Raw genomic sequence first — 22,666 nt, 5'->3', positions numbered from 1 at the left:
TGTAAATTATGTATGGTTTGCATTGGAGAGTGACTGTCAAATGGGCCTTTATGACTTAATATGACATGTGTAATTCATGTCCCATTTGAAGTTTTTATAGTCTGCAACCCGAAATATTCCAAAGCATGTACATATGTCATATGTACATACATACATACATACATATGTATACAGGTGAAACTTACAATTTTTAAAATAAGCATATGTATGTTCATACATATACAGGTCAAGATGACATAAAAATCATGCAAGTAAAAAAAAAATATCAAAAGTATTAGGAAGTGCACTTGTCACTTTAGTTGTCTAATTAAATAATGCTCTGTATGTACATAGATGCGATTCTGCAATTTGTATTTCGAACCCTAAATCGTTCAAACAATTCTAAGTTGAGGTAGGTCACGCCAATGCTCATATCCCATGCATACACACAAAGACATATGTACACATACGCACATGTAAAGGACAGAGGCATACAAATGCTTCTACAAGTGATATCCCATAATTGTGAGCATCGCATCTGATGCATACACACAATCAAATGTACATATGTATATACATGTATGTATGTAAGTTTGTGAGCACAAAATCGGCCAAATGCAAATGCTGGGCTTTAAAATTACTACAAGCAGCAAGAGTTACGCACACAGGCCACTAATGCTCATGTTTCCAGAGACTGCAAGTGTGTGTGTCTGTGTGCACACTCGTCGCGAAAGCATTTCCATGAGTATCAACGCTTTCATACCCTTCTCACGAATAACCATACAAACGCTTACATTTTGTTTGCATGAGCGTGACAAATGCTTTTATGATTTCGGTATACCCTTCACTCAAGAGGAAAGAGCTGGGATCATCCCGAACAAAATTCAATTTTTGTGCGCTGCTGAGTTCGGTGATTTGAGAGACTAAAGAGAGAGATAGAGTGAGAGAGAGAGTAGGACAAATAGCGCATAGCCTTGCTTCATATAAGAATGGGACCATTTCGTTTGAGCGCTCGCAACGAACTGACTTTGTAGTGTTGTATTTTCACTGCTCGAGCCGTAAGAGACGGAGCCGAGCAACTACGAAGTTGAGTAGTCCCTAATGCACATTTTTTCGGTGGTGAAAAAGTTTGTTCTACATGTCTCATCTATGTGTTCTTTGGTCAGTGGTACAAGTCTGTAGTACTTAAAATGCGTTTTTTACAATTTGGCGGCGAAGGGGCCGTGGTATCCAAAATTTGAAAAAGACAACTGTATAAACACAGTAAATCTGAAATCTCTAGGTCTAAAAGTGTTCAAATTAGGCTGAAAAAAAATCAAAATCAAGTTTCCGATCATTCTGATAAAAAAGTTATCGGATGAGTTATCGAAAAATATGATACACTTGTACTCCGTAAGGTACTCAAGAGTATGCATGCCAAATTTCAGCTCTCTAGCTCTTATAACTTCTGAGATCGACGCACTCATACGGACGGACGGACGGACGGACGGACGGACGGACAGACTGACAGGGCTATATCGATTCAGCTCGTCGTGCTGATCAAGAATATATATACTTTAAGGGGTATGCGAAGATTCCTTCTTCCCGTTACATAGTTTTTCACAAAACCAATTTCCCATTTTCGATGGGTTCAGGGTATAAAAAATGTTCAAAACCTTAAACTAGTTTTAAGCAAACCCTTTTAAATTACCGATGGAAGCATCGATGGTATCGATGTTTTTTTCCATCGCTTCAAAATCCATCGAGTGGGGCCACCATCGATGGATTCCCAACTCTACAAAAAAGAGCTAACAATTAGGAACTGCTTGCGAGTTCAGAAAGGTCGGCTGGCGAAGCAAAAATTTGACCACAAAACAATAAAGCAATAAATTAATATGTAGTTAGTTATAGACTGAGTGAATTTAGATTTTAAGAATGTAAATAATATTTAGGTAATACGACATAATAAATTATAATTATTATCATCTATATATATAAAAGAGAGTTGTGTTTAAAGTGCTCCTCCACGTATAAATCGAGATCTGCTGGATCAATTTTCGTGGTTTTTGATTTTTTGGATTTGTCTCCGCTACGAGTAGGATAGTAGATCTTAAAAATACTGAAAAAATTTGACGAATACTTGAAAAACGCGTTTTTTTTCCTAAAGATTCAAATTTCCATTTATACTCACAGTGATTGATACTAACAGTGACAATTTTCGGTCCTGCTCTCATATTATAGAATAGTATAGAACTAAATAAACAAGTGTAGTCCGTCTGTCTACGGCACAGCCTCAGGCGAACCTGACTATTCATAAACAAAGCACATTTGATACATCTCGAAAGTTCAGGTACTTGTTTGTCTCAAACATAAATTTGTGTAAATTATTTATATTTATATTTCTCGATTGTTTTATGTGGTTTTGTGCGAGGGCATATTCAGTATTACTATTAATAACAAGTAAGAAAGCTCTAGTCGGGACTGCTCGACTACGAACCCTTCGAGCAACTGATATTTCAATAATTATTCGCATATGCACACATACACGCACACACACAGACATACGACGCACGCATAAATACGCATTGGCTGCTTACTCTGGGAACTTAATTGTTTTATAACTTTTCTTGTGTATGGACTTTCTTCAAGAAACTTTCAGATTATGAATATAACATAGATATGCATGTATTTGCCAAAGCAGAAGTCCCTAGTATTTGAAATACGCCTTTTACAAATGTGAGGGTGAGGGGGTGAATTAGAGGTGGGGGGTAAATTTTGACAAGAACCGAAATTGTATATTATTATTATATTGAGTCTAGCTTTAAAGATGTAGCAGATATAAATTTATTACTGGTTTTCGATAATGTTTTTAATCGATAACAAAATAACGGGGTAAGTTATCGATATTTAAAGCAAAACTCGATATGCGCGTGGTATACACGGACCTAGGAAAAAAGTTCAAGTCTCTAGCTCTTATATCTTCTGAGATCGACGCGTTCAAACATACGGACAGACGGACAGACGGACAGGGCCAAATCGACTCAGCTCGTCGCCCTGATCAATAATATATATACTTTGTGGGGTCTGCCACGCCTCCTTCTGCCTGTTACATACTTTTAACAAAACCATTATACCCTGAATTCCCATTTTCAATGGGTTCAGGGTATAAAAAAAAAGCAGCCATATCACTGGATAGCTGCTTAGCAATCTTCTTCAGTTTTAACAAGTAAGAAAGCTCTAGTCGAGACTACTCGACTACGAGATCCCCTGAACCCTTGGAGTAATAGCTATTTCAATAATTTTTCGCGTCTTTCAGCTTACACAAGAAACACGCACACACACACACACACGCACGCACACACACACAGGCATACATACACACACATACATACACACACACACACACACACACACACACACACACACACACACACACACACACACACACACACACACACACACACACACACACACACATACACAAACAATTACATACATATACACACACAAGCATAAACACGCATGGTCGCAGTGTGCGCTTACTATGAGAAATTAATTGTTTAATAAGTTTTTTGTGGACTTACGATCTTCATGAAACTTTTAGAATATGATTATAACATGGATATGCATGTATTTGCCAAAGCACAAGTCTCTAGTATTTGAAATACGCCTTTTACAAAAGTGTGGGTGAGGGGGGTGAATATAGTGGTGGGGGTTAATTTTAACAAAAACCGAAATTGTATAAATTGCATATAAGCATACATTAAAAATTTGGAGCTTCTAACAATAAAGATATAGAAGATATAATTTTATAACTGGTTTTCGATAAGGTTTTTTATCGATAAAAAAAAGATCGGGATGAGTTATCGATTTTTAATGATAAATTTGATATCCGCGCTGTAATTACGGACATTTAAAAAACATTTAAATTCTCTAGCTCTTATATCTTCTGGAATCGACGCGTTCATACATACGGACAGACGGACAGACGGACGGACACACAGACGGACAGGGCCAAATCGACTCAGCTCGTCACTCTGATCAAGTATATACATATATTCTTTGTGGGGTCTGCCACGCCTCCTTCTGCCTGTTACATACATTTCAACAAAACCATTATACCCTGATATACCATTGAAAATGGGCTTAGGGTACAAAAAGTACGTGTATGTGTCAAAACACAAGTCTCTAGTATTTGAAATACGCCTTTACAAAGGTTATGGTGAGGGGGTGATATAGGGGTGGGATGTAAATTTAAACAAAAATCGAAATTCTATAAAATACATCTAAACCTACATTTAAAATTTGGAGACTTGAGCTCTAAAGATGTAGGAGATATAATTTTATAACTGATTTTCGATTAGGTTTTTTATCGATAAAAAATAACGGGATAAGTTCACGATTATTAAATTTCCATAGTAAGCACACACTGCAGTCCATGCGTACTTATGCGTGCATACTTATATGTGTCTGTGTGTTTGTTTCTTGTGTAAGCAGAAAGACGCGAGTAATTATTAAAATATCAATTCTTACAAGGGTTCAGGGGATTTCGATTTTTTGTAGAGCTTTCTTACTTCTTTTAACATGAAATTGCTGCTTTCGAAAGGCTTTCGAGGTAATTCCATTATATTATTAGTTACTTTATTGTAAGATAATAATGTTACTGATTGACCACTTTTAAGGTAATTACTGAAACTAGCTATATACTTGGCCGATCTCTGATGAAGTGCCCGTCAAGCTTCAAGCGGGATAACATAGTCAAATCTGAAAATATGACGTCACAATAGATCTGTTAGTTAACATTAAAAGTAACGGAACTGCTCTTTGCGCAACCTACTTTGTCTTTTAACACTGTGTGAGTGTGACATAATTATATACTATCGGCTCATTCAGGGCAGGGCATTAATTTATTAGTCAAGTTGACAAGCGGTCACCATACACGAGGCATGTCGGGAATACAGTAAAAATGACCCCCATATCAACAACCTCGGTACGCCCCTGTATGTATGTATAAGCAATATAAAACAGAGTAGCATGTCTTAATCAGAATTGATTGTTAAATGACGAGCCAGTAAGTTACGTTTTTCAGCGCTATTCCAAACAGAAATTTGATTTTGTTATTCATGTTTGTTGTTACCATGTTTAACATCAACCAAAGCAAAAAATTAGTTATACTAGACTGTGATGGTGGGAGTGACGATGCTTGGGCACTACTTCTACTTCTTCGCGCCGAGGAGTGCGGTATATTACAACTTTTGGCGGTAACCACAAACGGTTGTGGTAATACAACGTGCGAAAATGCCGCACGTAACATGAGACGTATACTGATGGCTTGCTCCAGAAAGGATGTAAGTACATGAAACTATCAAACAAATTGACAGTGATCTAATCATAGTACAGTCGACTCTCGTTATTTGAAACCTGCGATATTTCGAACCTCTCAAATATTCGATACTTCTTAATATTTTAAGGGTCCTTTGAATTTCGAAATTACGAGGGACAACTGTATACATACTGTATGCCTTGCAAATATTGTAAACCCCGCGTCGGACAGTGTGTATTCCATTTCTTCTATCACTAACACCGGATACGTAGTGTAAAGCTTTTTGCAATTTTTATACCCTAAACCCATTTTCAATGGGAAATCAGGGTATAATGGTTTTGTTGAAATGTATGTAACAGGCAGAAGGAGGCGTGGCAGACCCCACAAAGTATATATATTCTTGATCAGGGCGACGAGCTGAGTTGATTTGGCCCTGTCCGTCTGTCTGTCCGTCTGTCCGTCCGTCCGTCTGTCCGTATGTATGAACGCGTCGATTTCAGAAGATATAAGAGCTAGAGACTTCAAATTTTTTTTTAAAATGTTCGTAATTACACCGCGCATATCAAGTTTATCATTAAAAATCGATAACTCATCCCGATCTTTTTTTATCGATAAAAAACCTTATCGAAAACCAGTTATAAAATTATATCTTCTACACCTTTATTGCTAGAGTCTCCAAATTTTTAATGTATGCCTATATGCAATTTATACAATTTCGCTTTTTGTTAAAATTTACCCCCCACCCTTAAATTCACCCCCTCACCCTCACTTTTGTAAAAAGCGTATTTCAAATACTAGAGACTTGTGCTTTGGCAATTACATGCATATCCACGTCATAATCATAATCTGAAAGTTTCATGAATATCGTACGTCCACAAAAAAGTTATTAAGCAATTAAGTTCTCATAGTAAGCGCTCACTGCCGCCCATGCGTGTTTATGCTTGTGTGTGTATATGTATGTAATTGTTTGTGTATGTGTGTGTATGTGTGTATGTATGTGTGTGTATGTATGCCTGTGTGTGCGTGTTTCTTGTGTAAGCTGAAAGACGCGAAAAATTATTGAAATAGCTATTACTCCAAGGGTTCAGGGGATCTCGTAGTCGAGTAGTCGCGACTAGAGCTTTCTTACTTGTTTTTTCGAGCATTGCGTCCCACACAACTCCGTATTTGCACGGCTCTTCACTTTTAGTTTCGGGCTACGCAAATATACGAAAGCATAATCATACCGCTTCATGCGCTCGACCGAGATGTTCGACTGTTATACAAAATATCACCTATTCCCAATGTTCCCTTGCTCTCACTCTCTAGATGCTCTCTGCTCTCTCATGTATGCACGAAAATTGAAGTTTATAGCATACTGTAAGTATGCGAAAACATTTTCTTTATGCGCACCAACGCTTTAAATAAATAAATACCCTTCCCAAATTTAATAACGAAAACGATAACATTTTGCATGAGCATGGCAAACGATTTGAAGAGTTAGGTATACTCTTCACACAGAAGGAAAGAACGGGAGTTCTTCGTGAGCTGCTGCTTGTGCTCACATGCATATATGCATATACATATTTGAGAAAGCAGAGAGTATCGAGAGAGAGATAGAGCAAGGGAAACATTCACCGTAGAGGCATATTTTGTTCAATAGTCGACCATCTCGGCCGAGCGCATGAAGAGAAACGATTTCGTATTCCCATATTTTCGTAGCCCGAACCTAAAAGGGAGGAGCTGAGCAACTACGAAGTGGTCTGGGAACTAACGCTCGAAAAAAAGTGTGCGAAACGCTTTACACTACTTGTCCGGTAAATGTGTTATATCACTGACCAAAGAACACATAGACGAGACATGTAAAACAAACTTTTTCAACGCCGAAAAATGTGCATTAGGTACTACTCAACTTTGTATTTGCTCGGCTCCGTCTCTTGAGGCTCGAGCAGTGAAAATACAACACTACAAAGTCAGTTCGTTGCGAGCGCTCAAACGAAATGGTCCCATTCTTATTGAAGCGCAGCTAGTCGCTATTTGTCTTACTCTCTCACACTCTACAACAAAAATATAATCTAGAAATTCTAAAATACAGTCTAAAACAAGTAAGAAAGCTCTAGTCGAGACTGCTCGACTACGAGATCCCCTGAGCCCTTCAAGCAATAGCTATATCAATTATTTTTCACGTCTTTCTTCTTACACAAGACATACGCACACACCCACAAAAACACACACACGCATACACACACATACACATACACGCACCCACGCCTAAACACTCATGGGCTGTAGTGTGCACTTACTATGAGAACTTAATTGTTTAATAACTTTTCTCGTGAAATGGTATATAAGTATACATTAATGTAGGAGATATAATTTTATAACTGATTTTCGATAAGGATTTTTATCGATAAAAAAATATCGGGAGCAGTTAATGATTTTTAAAGCAAAACTCGATATCCGCGTGGTATACACGGACATTTTACAACAAAATTAAGGTCTCTAGCTCTTATATCTTCTGAAATTGACGCGTTCAAACATACTGACAGACGGACAGAGCTAAATCAACTCAGCTCGTCGCTGATCAAGAATATATACACTTTGTGGGGTCTGCCCCTTACATACATTTCAACGAAACCATTATACCCTGATTTCCCATTGAAAATGGGTTCAGGGTATAACAAGTAAGAGCTTTCTTATAGAATAGATTCCTTGAACCCTTCGAGCAACTGATATTTCAATAATTATTTGCATATGCACAGACACACGAAGGCATATGCACGCAACCATTAACACGCATTGGTTGCTAGTACTTAGTATTTAAAATACGCCCTTTACAAACATAGTGGATATTGGGGTGGGAGGTAAGTTTAAATAAAAATCGTACATATGAATCTACATTTAAAACTGTAGCTGTAGTTCTGTAGCTCTGAAGTTGTAGCAGATATACATTTATTAGTGATTCTCGATGCTTTAATCGATAACAAAATAACGAGAGAGTTTTCGATTTACTGCGATATACTCGATATCCGCGCTATATAACGGACATTAAAAAAACAAGTAAGAACGTTGCAGTCGGGCGATACCGATTGCAGAAGACTCATTCACAGCCCAAACGCTGTCAACCAGAGTATATAGTGCAATTTTCAAGTCTAGTGCGCAACAAAAAACAGGGCATGATCCCATTAAAATTGGAAAATCATCGATAGCTATTGCTATGATCATTGCATAATTGCATTCAAATTACATGCATACGTATATAATTTATACAATTTTGACTTTTAATAATATACATGTATTTATATCCATATATTGGATACCGGCTTCAAGCTAGCAGCAGATCAGCGCGATTTTACTATACATGTGCACACACTCATCGTCTATTCTATGCGTACAGACAGAAGCGCGCCTTTTCTCACATTCTTAGAATTTCGATTGATTTCTGGACTTTCCGTTACTGTAGTTTTGTCTGATGACGCTCTCTTATTAAGCTATTCTATTTTAACAGCTGAGTGCTCGAGCAAAGCAATGGCGCGGGTGCTAAGGGCGACGCAAGTAACGTTAGAGTAGGGAGGTTCGAACCTCTACTATGTTTTTTTTTTTTTTTCATACATATTTCGTTTTTTATAAAATAGATATTTTATTGGGAAGGTGCGAGCTTGACTGAATGGCACTTAATACTTTTCATTTTCTTAGTCGAATAATTTTATAAGTTTAAATTTGTTTCTTCTTAAATAGCCCTCAAATACATATATGCAAATACATACATATGTATATATGTAAGTCTGCACGCATAGCATCAAGCATTCCAGCCTTATACACGCGCTCATTTGCATGTGTGTATGTATGCACACATAAATGCGTACTCTAGCATATTCTAAGAATCTCGTTGCGATTGATTTGTCTTTGCATTGTGTTTGAATTTCCAGCCACCACTATGGCTTTTCTTTGCTATGTGGCGTCATAACAATAATGTGATTTCGTTTTAACTAGCGCCGACGATCTTTATTTTAGCTATTTTGACAAAACATGCTGTTTGGGTTGGGTGCGAGTTCAAATCCCGCGGAAAACACTTTTTTGTAAATTGCAAATTTTTGTTATTTTAGCTTTTTTTAAATTTTTTTAAATTCATAAAAATGTTTCCTTTTGTATTATGAATATCTATTAAGCTTATTTATATGTACAAATGCATAAATAGATGGCTGACGCATATAAATGTCGCAATACGGGCACTGTAAATGCCGATTGCCACGCCCCTAGTGGCCGTCGACTCCTCAATTTTAGCCAGTTCTTAGAACGAGCAACCGGATACCTAAATGCAAAATTTGAATTCTTACGCTCAAAAAATGTGAAAATTACAGGGTATTTTTCGATATGCCATGCCCCTAAAGAGGCTTAAGAATTATTTTTGGGGCATCGATAGAGGAGGCTACCAGTAACTTAACTATCCAAATTTGAAGCTTCTAGCTCTTAAACTGTAGGAGATATAAACTTTTGCGGTTTGCCACGCCCCCTATGGGCGGACATATATCTACTATAGCTCGTTAGACTTGGGTGATCAACCCGCGTATATATACCAAATTTCAGATCTCTAGCATCAACAGTGCCTAAAATATAGCAGAATTCGAAAAATCACTATATCTTCAGGTCCGATTTGCCACGCCCCTAAGGGGCGTAGATATAAAATTTTTTTAACCCATCTTCATAGAATTAAAACATTAGCTTACGTGCAAAATTTCAGCATTCTAGGTTTATAACTTTAGGAGATACAGTCTTGTCCGATTTGCCACGCCCCTAATAGGCGGAGATATATCCGCCATAGCTTGTGATCTTGGGTGGTTGGCGCAGACCTACATACCAAATTTCAGCTTTCTAGCTCTTCAACAAACATGATTTCTGGTATATCGGAAAATGCATTTTCCGATTTGCCACGCCCTTAGTGGGCGGATCGGGAAAATTTTAACACTTTATAAATCGGAGATATACACGAGTATGTGTTCCAAATTTCAAGTCTCTAGCTTCAATAGCGCCGAAATAGATTGCGTTCATACGGACAGACGGACAGATGGAAGGACAGCAAGACGGACATTGCACAAAACCAATATACTGATTCACTTTCGTGAATGAGTATAAAAATTTCAAGTTTCTAGTTCTTATATTTTCTGAGATCGACGCGTTTAAAGTTTGAACTTCAAACATACTATATGGGGTCTGCCACGCCTCCTTCTGCCTGTTACATACATTTCAACAAAACCTGATTTCCCATTGAAAATGGGTTCAGGCACTGACCTAAGAACACGACCACTGTGTGGGTATACAATTTCCGCTGCCCGCTGTTTTTGAATTTTTCCCGCAATTGGATTTTAAACAAGTAAGAAGACTCTAGTCGAGACTCCTCGACTAGGGGATACCCTGAACCCTTTCATCTGATATTCTAATCACTCTGCACTTCTTTTCGGCACACATACATACACGCACGTATTAGAACGCGCTCTGGTAACTGCACTGTAAGCAGCGACTGCGCTTGGGCTGCGTGTGGGCAACAATATAAGAATTTATTTGTTGAATAATTTAATTTCTAGACATACAATCTTAATGAAACTTTCAGAGCGTAATCATATGGTGAAATGAAAGGTATGTACATTCCAAAGCACAAGTCTCTAGTACTTGAAATACGCCTTTTACAAAGGTGAGGGTGAGGGAGTGGATATAGAAATTATATAAAATACATCTAAGTCTATATTTAAATTTTGCAAGCTTTAGCTCTAAGGGCGTAGGAGATATAATTAAATAACTAGCTTTCGATAAGGTTTTTTATCGATAATAAAATATCGGGAGTAGCTATCGATATATAGAGAAAAACTCGATATGCGCGTGATATACACGGACCTAGGAAAACAAATTTAAATCGACGAAATCGACGCGTTTAAACATACGGACAGACGGACAAGGCCAAATCAACTCAGCACGTCGCCCTGATCAAGAATATATATACTTTGTGGCGTCTGCCACGCCTCCTTCTGCCTGTTACATACATTTCAACAAAACCATTATACCCTGATTTCCCATTGAAAATGGGTTCAGGGTATAAAAAGCCAGATTTGACGGAAAAAAAAGCTGATTTGGCAACACTAACCAGAGAACACATAGACTAGACATCTACAACAAATTTTTTCAACGACGAAAAAATGCGCTGCAGAGACCTGACAACTTCGTATTTGCTCGGCTCGGTCTTTTGAGGCTCAAGCAGTGAAAAAAGGTCACGACAAAATCAGTGCGTTGCGACCGCTGCCATGAAATTCACACGTTCCCAAATGAAGTGCGGTTATGCGCTCTTTATCCCTTACTCATTCTCTCCCTCTCTTTTTGCTCTCTCTCTATGGTCTCTCAAATAGCAGCAGCGCACAAAAATTGAGAATTGTTCGCGACGATCCCAGCTCTTTCTTTTTGAGTGAAGGGTATACCGAACTCTTAAAAGCGTTTGCCACGCTCATACAAAATGTTAGTGTTCTCATGATTATTTCTAGCATTTGTGTGCCTGAGTACGGAGCTCTTGCTGCCTGTGCAAATTGTAAAGGCCAAAATTTACCGTTGGTCGGTCTCGTGAAGTGAGCACATGAGATGGGATGATAATTGTCTGGCGATTCAGTAGTTTGTCAATTTTGTATGGTTTGAATTGAGCTTTATGAATGAATGAGCCTTTATGACTTAATCAGTAATTTTGGCAATAAAGATAATCTTGATATGTGTATCTCATTTCCACTTGAAGTTTTTATAGTCCACTTGCGGAGTCCACTTTATAGTCCACTTGTCACCGAGCCGAGCAAATACGAAGTTGTCTGGTCTCTTCAGCGCAATTTTTCGTCGTTGAAAAAATTAGTTCTAGATGTCTAGTCTATGTGTTCTCTGGTTAGCGACAAATTAATGACATCTTATATTAAAATTTGCTTTTGTTGCTTAGGTACCAATTTATATGGGTGCAGTTGAACCTCTTGCTGGTTATGTTGATGCTGATAGGAAGTTATTCCATGGACGAGATGGATTCGGTGATTGCTTAAATGATGAAAACGGTTCGCATGTGTCCAGCTATGTGCAACCACAACATGCAGTTGTGGCCATACACAAGTTTTGCAAGGATCGACCTCAACAAATCACTATAATTTCGGTGGGGCCACTTACTAATTTGGCACTTGGCTACACTATGTATGGTGAATACTTTGGAAAATGTATCAAAGATATTTACATTATGGGTGGAAACTATCAAGGAGTCGGAAACTCATCACGATCCGCAGAGTTTAATTTCCATTCAGATCCAGAGGCTGCACATGCTGTGTTATTAAAAACCCGATGTCCAATTACTATACTGCCATGGGAACCGTGCACCAAAGAACGTTTCAACATACCTATTGTAAGTAGCAAAATTTCAATGAATGTTGCCTACGTTCTTTTTTACATATTTTAATATTAATAAGTTTTTCTTAGGACTGGCGACTGTATGAGTTTGGCAAATGTGCTACTGCTCACAAACATCATGCAATAGATATACTTAACAAAGTAGAAAACTCACAGTATGAGATCGATAATTGGAATCCCTGTGATGCTTTGTTAGTAGCTGCATGTCTTTTTGACAAGCAGTTTATTAAAAAGTCTAGTACTTGGCACGCTACCGTTGATCTTACAGGAACACACACTCGAGGCCAAATGGTTCTAGACCATTTAAGGGAATGTAAAAAGTTTCCAGAGAATGTTCGCATAATTGAATTTGTTGACGATGAATTTTTTAAACATATAGTAGAGTGGGTAGCTGGATTGCGTGTTACCTTAGACTAAAAATAAATAATAATAATATAGAACCTCTAACATCAAGACTAGCAAGGCTAAAAGGAATAATTTAATTTATCTATATAAAACATGTAAGTTGTAACCCTCGCTTTCCAAACCGAGTATATGTAAACTATAAAGCCGTTGTCAATAAAGTGTCAGTTGTCAATAAAGTGTTTTGTTTAATCATTTCTAAATTTAATTAACGTAACCATTAGAGAAAGATTTGAAAACTAAATGAAGTTTAACAAGTATGAAAGCTCTAGTCGAGACTGCTCGACTACGAGATCCCCTGAACCCTTCGAGCAACGGATATTTCAATAATTATTCACACATGCAACCACACACGCACACACAGACATACGCACGCACGCTTAAACACGCATTGGCTGCAGTGGTGGCTTACTATGAGAACTTAATTGTTTAATAACTTTTCTTGTTGATGTACTTTCTTCATGAAACTCTCAGATTATGATTATAACATGGATATACACGCATTTACTAAAGCACAAGCACTAACCAGAGAACACATAGATTAGACATCTAGAACAAATTTTTTCAACGACGAAAAAATGCGCTGCAGAGACCTGACAACTTCGTATTTGCTCGGTTCGGTCTTTTGAGGCTCAATCAGTGAAAATAAGGCACGACAAAATCACGTGGCAGCGGTCGCAGCGCACACGTTCCCAAATGAAGTGCGGTTATGCGCTCTTTTTCCCTTGCTCACTCTCTCCCTCTCTTTATGCTCTTTCTCTCTATGGTCTCTCAAATAGTAGCAGTGAAGGGTATACCGAACTCTTAAAAGCGTTTGCCACGCTCATACAAAATATTAGCGTTTTCATGATTATTTCTAGGAAGGGTATGAAAGCGTTGAGGCGCATAAAGAATATGATTTCGCGACGGGCATGCACACACACACGCTTGCAGTCCCTTGCTTGAGCATTTGTGTGCCAGTGCACATTGGGCCAGCGAGCCGATTTTTCGACGAAAATTAATGTTATAAAGCTAGGTTCTTGAAATTCGGTACATATGATAGTGTCGATGCATATAAAAATATATCTAAGTTTCAGACCGATCTGAACACGCCTTCCCTAGCCGCCTTTATGATTTTGGTTTCCTCTTATTGATACTTTACGGTAATTAATATTGCTACCACTCATTAAATTCAACAAATTTTGTAAATTTTTTTTAACCCTTATCTTTAATGTTAATAAGCTATAATAAAAAAAAAACAAGTAAGAAGGCTCCAGTCGAGACTGCTCGACTAGGAGATACCCTGAACCCTCTAAGCTGATATTCTAATCGTTCTGCACTTCTTTTATGCACACATACATACACATGCATCCACACGCACGCATAATCACGCGCTCTGCTAACTGCTCAGCTAGCAGCTACTGCGCTTGGGCTGCGCTGCAGTGTGGGCAATATTATGAGAATTTATTTGTTGAATAATTTCTTTTGTAGACATACAATCTTAATGAAACTTTTAGAGCGTAATTATATGGTTATATATGTGTGTACCTTCCAAAACACAAGTCTCTAGTACTTAAATGAGTTTTTTACAAATTGGGGGAGAAGGGGCGTGGTATCCAAAATCTGTATATTACAAAATCTTTGTATCGATTAACTTTATATACAACACAAATTTGAACACTCCAGGTCTAAATGTGTTCAAATTAGGCTGAAAAAACAAAATAAATTTTTCGATTATTCTCGATAAAAAAGTTATCGGATGATTTATCGAAAAAATAAAGCAAACTCGTACTGCGTATGGTACACACGAGTATGCATTTCAGCTCTCTACCTCTTGTAACTTCTGAGATCGACGCACTCATACGGACGGACGGACGGACGGACAGACGGACAGACGGACAGGGCTATATCGACTCAGCTCGTCGCGCTGATCAGGGATATATATACTTTGTTGGGTCTGCCACGCCTCCTTCTGCCCGTTACATACTTTTTCACAAAACCATTATAGCCTGATTTCCCATTTTCAATGGGTTCAGGGTATAAAAATAAGAATTCATTCAAAATGACTGTTGAAGTGGTGGCGTCGCCGATAAGGAAAAAGACCGGGTTGTAATTTCCTCGTCTTTATTTCTTAGATTAAAGCTGTGTTGCTCGTATAGCATTAGTAAAGATGTATGTCTCGTCAATACCAGGAGAGGCAAGTGAGGCAAGTGGGGCGAAGTCCCCAGCGGGGCGCTAAGTACCGCGAACCAGTAGGAGAACTGGGTTATGTTATTAACAGAATGCTGTTAACAACATAACATTGTGTGGTGCGGGAGGAGCAATTCTTGTTAATGGGATCTGGCATTAACATACTCCCCCTCCTTGCAAGGATTGCAAATTAAGACGTCGTGTCCAAGCTGGAGACCTCTTGCTGTGCGGATCAAGGTCGTCAGCGGAGCTGTGACCGCCTGTTTAGGAGTCGAGGCGGAGAGACGTGCTGATCCCTGGAGATGCAGGAGCGTGTGGTGATTCTGGCCACACGTTTTGCAACGTCCCTTGCTTCGGCAGGATTGCCCGGAGTGCTCGTGAGCCAAGCAGTTCGTACAGTACTTATGTGTAAGTACCGCACGCATCCGCTTCTCCTCTGAAAGGCCCAGAAAACGCTGGCAATTCCGGAGACCGTGGGCTCCTGGGCACACGCGGCACTGGAAGGAATTGGTACCGCGTGGCTTGCTGCTTTCTGATGACGGCGTCTTTATCTGGAAGATCGAATGAGTTGGAGGTAGAATTACTTGCTCGTTAAAACGCAACATGGAGGTTAGTTTGACATCACAAGGAGGACGAGGATCGGGTTGAAATGATGGGCCTGAATGAAGAATAGTATTCAGGCTGTCATTCAGTGCTGGACGGAGAGCATTGAAACCGACCCTCACTTTCGGAGTGGTGCTGCTTGGAGCTCGGAATGGAAGAGCTTCGTCAGATGATACGGTTGGCGGAGACTCAAGTTTCGCCTCTTCCGAAACAGAAACCTGAGTTGTGAAGGAGGAGACCGTTCCTGGTATCATCTGTGAAAGTGGGCCTGTCAGTACCCAACCGAAAACAGTCTCCAGACCTATAAGATGCCCACAAATATTAGGGTGATAACCTCCCTGAATGATAGTCGGAAGGATATCCGCGCCTATCAGGACATCAATTTCCGCACTCTTGTAAAACTCGGGGTCAGCTAGCTGAACTTTCGGAAGTTCGTTTAACAAGAGTTGCGGAACTGGGGACGAAGGGATGTTACCAGCCAGATTTGGAACGACGAGAGCAGAAGCCTTGATTCGCATTCTCGGCTTCAACGGAGAGCCAATATCAAAGTTGCATACCTTGTGTGCCTCAGCTGTCACTGCTTGATTCAGGCCGGAGACCTGAGTATGCACGGACTTGAAGGGAAACTTGATTTTTCGGAACAGTCGCTCAGAAATGAAAGTCGCTTCGGACCCTGAGTCGACTAAAGCACGGGCGGGATAAGTTGCGCCGAAATGGCATATATTAATCACCGCCGTGCCGAGGAGGACACCTCGTGTGTTGGCAGCCAGATACGATTGGACGTTGGACATAACTGGAGTATGAGTCGGAGTTATAGCTGTTGCTGATGCAGCAACGGTCCGAAGAGTATTATCCCTATGGAGTAGGGTGTTATGTCGACCATTGCACGTGAAACAGTTGTAAACACTGATACACTCTCGTACCTGGTGACCTTTAGCGAAACAGTTTAGGCAAAGTTTCTTTGATTTTATGTAAGTCTCTCGTTCATGAATGGATAGTTGAAGAAATTAAGGGCAGAATCGGATTGGATGATTCTCTCTTGAACACAGATCGCACTTTGTGCCGATTGTGTCCACTTGCGTTCTGAACGAGTTCAGTCGTTTGGGAAAGGCAGGGTTCGCAGATCTCGGAGTTGAGTTTGGAACTTTTGGAACCGAACGGTCACCTTCCATAGGCTCAAGAGCACGAGCGCGCTCGCTAAGAAAGTGACTAACGTCCTGCCAGGCTGGGATTTCTGTTTTTCGTGTCAGTGAATGCTCCCAGAGAGATCGAGTTTGTTCCGGCAAATTTGAAGTGCACAGGAACACAAGAATGCAATCCCAATTCTCAGTGGATATCTGAGCATGCTCGATTGCCGTGACACATCTGTGCATAGTGCTATGCAACTCTCTGAGAGCCGAGCCTGACTCCTTGGTGATCTTGGAAAGGTTGAGAAGGATTTTAAGCTGGCTGTTGACTAACAGCCGCTTATTTTCGAACCAATCACACAAAGAGACCCAAGCCGATGCAAAGCCGTCGTTTGTGAGAGGATACTCTGCGACTAGTGCGTTTGCATCGCCTGATGTTTTCGAATTAAGGTGGAATAGCTTTTCCACCGGAGTCAAACACGAATTGTTGATGTAGATCGCAGTAAAAGATCGCGGAATGTAGTCCAGCGCAAGTAGTCGCCGTGGAACACTTCCATGTCAACGGGTGGAAGGCGACAGCCTCCAGACGAGGCGAAAGGAGCGGACATAGGAGCGGGCGGTTTACTCGATGCGGAAAGTGTATCGATTTGCACCCCCAGGTGCGTCGTACACCGCTCATACACAGTATAGCAGTTGTCGAATTTAGCCTCCATGGCTTCAACTTCGCCACTGCTCGACCCTTGGCTCAACGCTCTGGCACAGATCTTATACTGCTGCTCAGCATCATCCCATAATGTCTTGACACGATCTCGGCGGATCTCGAAGGCCCGGAGCTGAGCCGCATGGGTGGCGTTAGAATCTCCGGGACCCTCGATGCGGGCTTCGAATTTAATGAGCCTATCCGCAGCCGCGATGAAATCGGACAAAGACATATCGACTGAACTTGCGGGCTTCGGACTGGACCGGGTAACGACTGGACTGCGCTTGAAAGTGCTGGTGGTCGGTAGTTTCCCGGACGGAATGGGGGATGCGGAAGCACTGCGCTTGATCAGACGCGAAGCTGGTACACTAAGTTGTGCTCGACCCGAACGATCAGACATGGATGCTAACTAGAAGTTAGCTGCTGGAAATTTCTGATATGGAGACAGAAATTCACTCAAAGAACAAAGTAATTCAGTTGACAAGAGCAAGAAAGTTGTCTACTGAACGTAAAGCAAATTAGAAAAGAATTATTGCCTTGTTAAGCAAGTAAAGCGAAAACAAAGAAAAAGAAAAGGTAAAAAATTTAATTTATTTAATTAGGATAAATTAAATAATCAAATCCTTAATTTGAAATTCGACTTTGTAATTAATTATTTTAATTAGGATACATTTAATAATTAAAAGGGTGGCTTTATATTTTGCCACTAACCAGAGAGCACATAGATGAGACAACTAGTGTAAAGCGTTTTGCACACTTATTTTCGAGCGTAATCTCCCAGACACTTCGTATTTGCTCGGCTCTTCGCTTTTAGGGTTCAGGCTACGAAAATATGGGAGGTCAAAATCATTCGTCTTCATGCGCTCGACCGAGATGGTCGACTATTGAACAAAAGATCTCTATGCGCTGAATGTTTCCCTTGCTCTCTCTCTCTCACGATGCTCTCTGCTCTCTCAAATATGTATATGTATGTATGCATGTGAGCCTCACATTGTGAGCACAAGCAGCAGCTCACGAAAATTGAAATTTCTTCGCTGCGAGAACCCATGCCTTCCCTTCTGTGTGAAGAGTATACCGAACTTTTCAAACCGTTTGTCATGCGTTTTCCTTATTATTTGTGGGAAGGGTATGAAAGCGTTGGTGCGCATAATTAAAATGTTTTCGCGACGAGCATGCACACACACACTGTCCCTTGCTACATGTACTATGAGCATTTGTATGCCTGTGTGTGAAGCTCTGGCTGCCTGTAGCAATTTTGAAGCCCAGCATTTGCATTTGTCGATCTTGTGAAGTGCTCACATACATATGTATGTATGTATGTATATACATTTGATTGTGTGTACGCATGGGAGGCGCTGCTCACAATTATGGGATATAACTTGTAGAAGCACTTGTATGCCTGTGTGCCTTTACATGTGCGTGTGTGTATGCATGGGAGATGAATATTGGCGTGTGCCTCCCTCAACTTAGAATGGTGTGAACGATTTTGGGTTTTATTTGAAGATTAATCAAGTACTACATTTAAAAAACAAGTAAGAACGTTGCAGTCGGGCGTTACCGACTGCGGAATACTCATTCACATCCCATCAACAATTTAGTAGTTAAGTTTCGCTCTAATACTGTAGAATATACAGTGGGGCGAAGTCCCCAGCGGGGCGCTAAGTACCGCGAACCAGTAGGAGAACTGGGTTATGTTATTAACAGAATGCTGTTAACAACATAACATTGTGTGGTGCGGGAGGAGCAATTCTTCTTAATGGGATCTGGCATTAACAATGACTATAAGTATTTTACATTTAAAAATGTTCCTAAGAGTTATCTTCTATATCAATTTCTATATATTTTCAAGCAGATATGCTAAAGCTTCATCCTCCGTTAGTCGAACTGAGAATTTTTCTAGTCTTATTAAGGTTACACGGAGTAAGAAATGTATTTTTTAACACAAGGGATGTATCTTTCTCGTTCGATTTTCAGCCGAAACCGCGGTGGCAAGGAGAGATGTGTGGTGACCCTGACTTACAGCTAAATCGGGAACAGTTTTCTCTGCTGGGAGCGTTAACATATTCAATGGGTGGGTAGGCGTTCAGCTGGTCTTGATGTTGAAGGTTTAGGATTTGAAGATAAAAATGAATTTAGTGTTATAGCCATATTGGACAAAAGCCATTCTGTTTTGTCTTAAATCTGGACATACATATATCACATTTCGCCAAATTCTTTTGTATGTAATGGTGAAAGCTTCTCACATTGGTGCTGATTTCATCCTTTTTCTTCGGGCTTCAGTCGAATTCTTTCAGTTTATCATAAATCCAACCCAAAACGGCAGATGCGCGGCGATTGTTTTGTATGTAGATCTCAAGCAGTTGCTCTTAGGCGAATTCAATCACAGCTACAACACATTTATATACATCGGAGCAAAATAAGAGCAAAATATAATAGGTAACGCCCGACTGCAACGTTCTTACTTGTTAGTTTTGCATGCATTTAATCAAAGCAGCTGACTGAAGGGCTGCCCAAAATTCATGGATGAATCAAAACAATTAAAACATTTAGATTCATCTAAGACAAAGTATATACTATGCAAGTTTTTATACCCTGAACCCATTCAGGGTATAATGGTTTTGTTGAAATGTATGTAACAGGCAGAAGGAGGCGTGGCAGACCCCACAAAGTATATATATTCTTGATCAGGGCGACGAGCTGAGTTGATTTGGCCCTGTCCGTCTGTCCGTATGTATGAACGCGTTGATTTCAGAAGATATAAGAGCTAGAGACTTCAATTTTTTTTTTAAATGTCCGTAATTACAGCGCGGAATTTATGCAATTTCGGTTTTCGTTAAAATTTACCCCTTCTCCTATATCCACCCCCTCACCATCACATTTGTAAAAGGCGTATTTCAAATACTAGAGACTTGTGCTTTGGCAAATACATGCATATACATGTTGTAATCATAATCTAAAAGCTTCATGAAGATCGTATGTCCACAAAAAAAGTTATTAAACAATTAAATTCTCCTAGTGTGGGGTCTGCCACGCCTCCTTCTCCCTGTTACATACATTTCAACAAAACCATTATACCCTGATTTCCCGTTGAAAATGGGTTCAGGGTATAAAAAGCAATTATAATAGCCACAGCAAACCGGTTGCATTTGTTATGGTTCCTGTTGGTACAGCTACAGAACATATGTCTACACGTTTCTCGATTACACGGTCGTTTCCTCGGGATCGTGCTTTTGGGCAAGCGGATGCGAAGTGCCCAATTTTTTTGCATTTGAAACATATAACTTTTGACCGGTCATTTGGCCCTTGCGTTGTACCCCCGATGAGACATTTCCCTTGGATTGGCGTTATCTGCCGAGCACAACATTTGGCATACTTATGTCCAGGCTAGAAGTTGAATTTCACTTGAAAGGGGTGTTTAAACTTCTTACGTTCGGAGCCTGCTGTAAATGCGTCATCGTCCAGGTGGCGTTTCCCAAATGTGTAAGCTTGTATTTGTTGTTGCATTTTATTTCGGATTTTTATATGGCTAGTAAATACCCCGAGCGTCAATTTATTAGCCAGGGCTAGTGGTACGGCGATTACTTCTAGGTCCTTGGATTTAGATTTTGTCATTCTCCAGACATTGGTCGTCCATTCGAAATTTTCATCAGTACGGCTGCAGACGTTTCGATGCCAACAAAGCGTTGAATGAAGAGATCTTTAAATTGTAACCATGTGATGCCGGCATAGCATATCTGGGACAACCATTGTGATGGACTTCCCTCTAGCGCCTCACTTAAAGTTATCATCAGCCCACTACCTTCGGGAATTCTAGCTGAGGCATCTGTACCAACTCCGTCAGGATTAAATTTTGGTAGGATTACGTGTGTTGCCTTTTCATTAACTGCCGATGATCTTGGTGTCTGCATATTTTTGATTATTTCTAAATGATATTGATTTTGCACTTGTAAAGCTGCCACGTATTCATCGTTAATAATATATGTAGGCACGGCGATATCTGATATCGGTGGCACAGTTATTTCGTTCGACCGATCTGTCATGATGACACACACTAAGAGCGTAGCGATTTCCAACTTGCGCGTAACACTGTCTGAACTCAACTGATCTTCTTATTCTCGCATCAGTACCTGCTTCTGTTGCTTTTCAAACGCAAGTTGGACTACACTCAGCGACAGCGCGACACCGTCGTCGTCTCGCTCAAAGGGCGCCACCGATATTCATAATTCTTGGAATTTCTAATAGACCAAATCTATTCACAGCAGCGACATGCAAGCACACGAACCGTGGCCAAGCTACATATGTATGTTCATGCTGCGACATATACATGTAAAATTTGGAGACTAGCTTTAAAGTTGTAGAATAAATAATTTTATAACTGATTTTCGATAAGGTTTTTTATGGATAAAAAATAACGAGGTGATAAACTCGATATCCGTGCTGTATGTACGGACATTTAAAACAATTTGAAGTCTCTAGCTCTTATATCTTCTAAGATCGACGCGTTCATACATACGGACGGACAGACAGACAGACGGACAGAGCTAAATCGACTCTGCTCGTCGCCCTGGTCAAGAATATACAAGTTAAGCGCACCCATACTAGAGTACTAGTGATTGGGGGACGCTGTGTTGGGTTCTTGTGAATATATAACAACTTTGTGTTCAATGAAATAATATATTTTATACAATTTGGATCAATAGGTTTAAACTCTCTCTAGTCCGAATATCAACTGAACTAAATCTGTTCAACTGGTTAGGTTCTCCCCTTGAATGTCTGACTGGACTCTCCAGCCTCCTTAGATTGTCGAAAGTCTTAACTCTTCCCCATCTAAATATCTGCGTCCCGCAGATCAGGGTGCATATGTCCATTATAACGATATTCATCCAATATAAATTGTCTAATATAATGATAATTATCCAATATAAATTGCCCAATATAATGATATTTATCCAATATAAATTTATTATCCAGAGTCCATAAATTAGCATAAAG

At 39.9% G+C, this 22,666-nt stretch overlaps 1 protein-coding gene across 7 annotated transcripts; it reads left to right on the top strand.

Moving 5' to 3' along the window:
• The first annotated feature begins 4,851 nt into the window (after positions 1 to 4,851).
• Positions 4,852 to 13,254, top strand: LOC6585861 (pyrimidine-specific ribonucleoside hydrolase RihA). 7 transcript variants are annotated; one of them, XM_015160836.3, is made up of 4 exons: positions 4,852 to 4,962; positions 5,048 to 5,306; positions 12,222 to 12,668; positions 12,743 to 13,254. In XM_015160836.3, exons 1-4 carry the CDS (start codon positions 4,925 to 4,927, stop codon positions 13,088 to 13,090), a joined length of 1,092 nt encoding a protein of 363 aa, XP_015016322.1. In that variant the 5' UTR covers positions 4,852 to 4,924; the 3' UTR covers positions 13,091 to 13,254. The 7 variants fall into 7 exon arrangements, with proteins under 7 accessions (XP_015016322.1, XP_032588881.1, XP_043865326.1 ...); XM_032732990.2 differs by having other exon boundaries at positions 4,854 to 4,962; positions 5,117 to 5,306; XM_032732991.2 differs by having other exon boundaries at positions 4,872 to 4,962; positions 5,031 to 5,306.
• The last annotated feature ends 9,412 nt before the right edge of the window (positions 13,255 to 22,666 follow it).

The sequence above is a fragment of the Drosophila mojavensis genome, unplaced genomic scaffold, assembly GCF_018153725.1.
Source record: "Drosophila mojavensis isolate 15081-1352.22 unplaced genomic scaffold, ASM1815372v1 contig_72, whole genome shotgun sequence".
Classification (NCBI taxonomy): Eukaryota; Metazoa; Arthropoda; class Insecta; order Diptera; family Drosophilidae; genus Drosophila; species Drosophila mojavensis.
This window is presented reverse-complemented; position numbering and strand designations above follow the sequence as displayed.

Excerpts from the sequence above, each read along its gene's own strand:
- LOC6585861 (XM_015160836.3), top strand. The coding sequence starts at position 4,925 with ATGACCCCCATATCAACAACCTCGGTACGCCCCTGTAT. Across the intron at positions 4,963-5,047 it reads ACCTCGGTACGCCCCTGTAT|CGCTATTCCAAACAGAAATT; the intron begins GTATGTATAAGC and ends TACGTTTTTCAG. Across the intron at positions 12,669-12,742 it reads AACGTTTCAACATACCTATT|GACTGGCGACTGTATGAGTT; the intron begins GTAAGTAGCAAA and ends AGTTTTTCTTAG.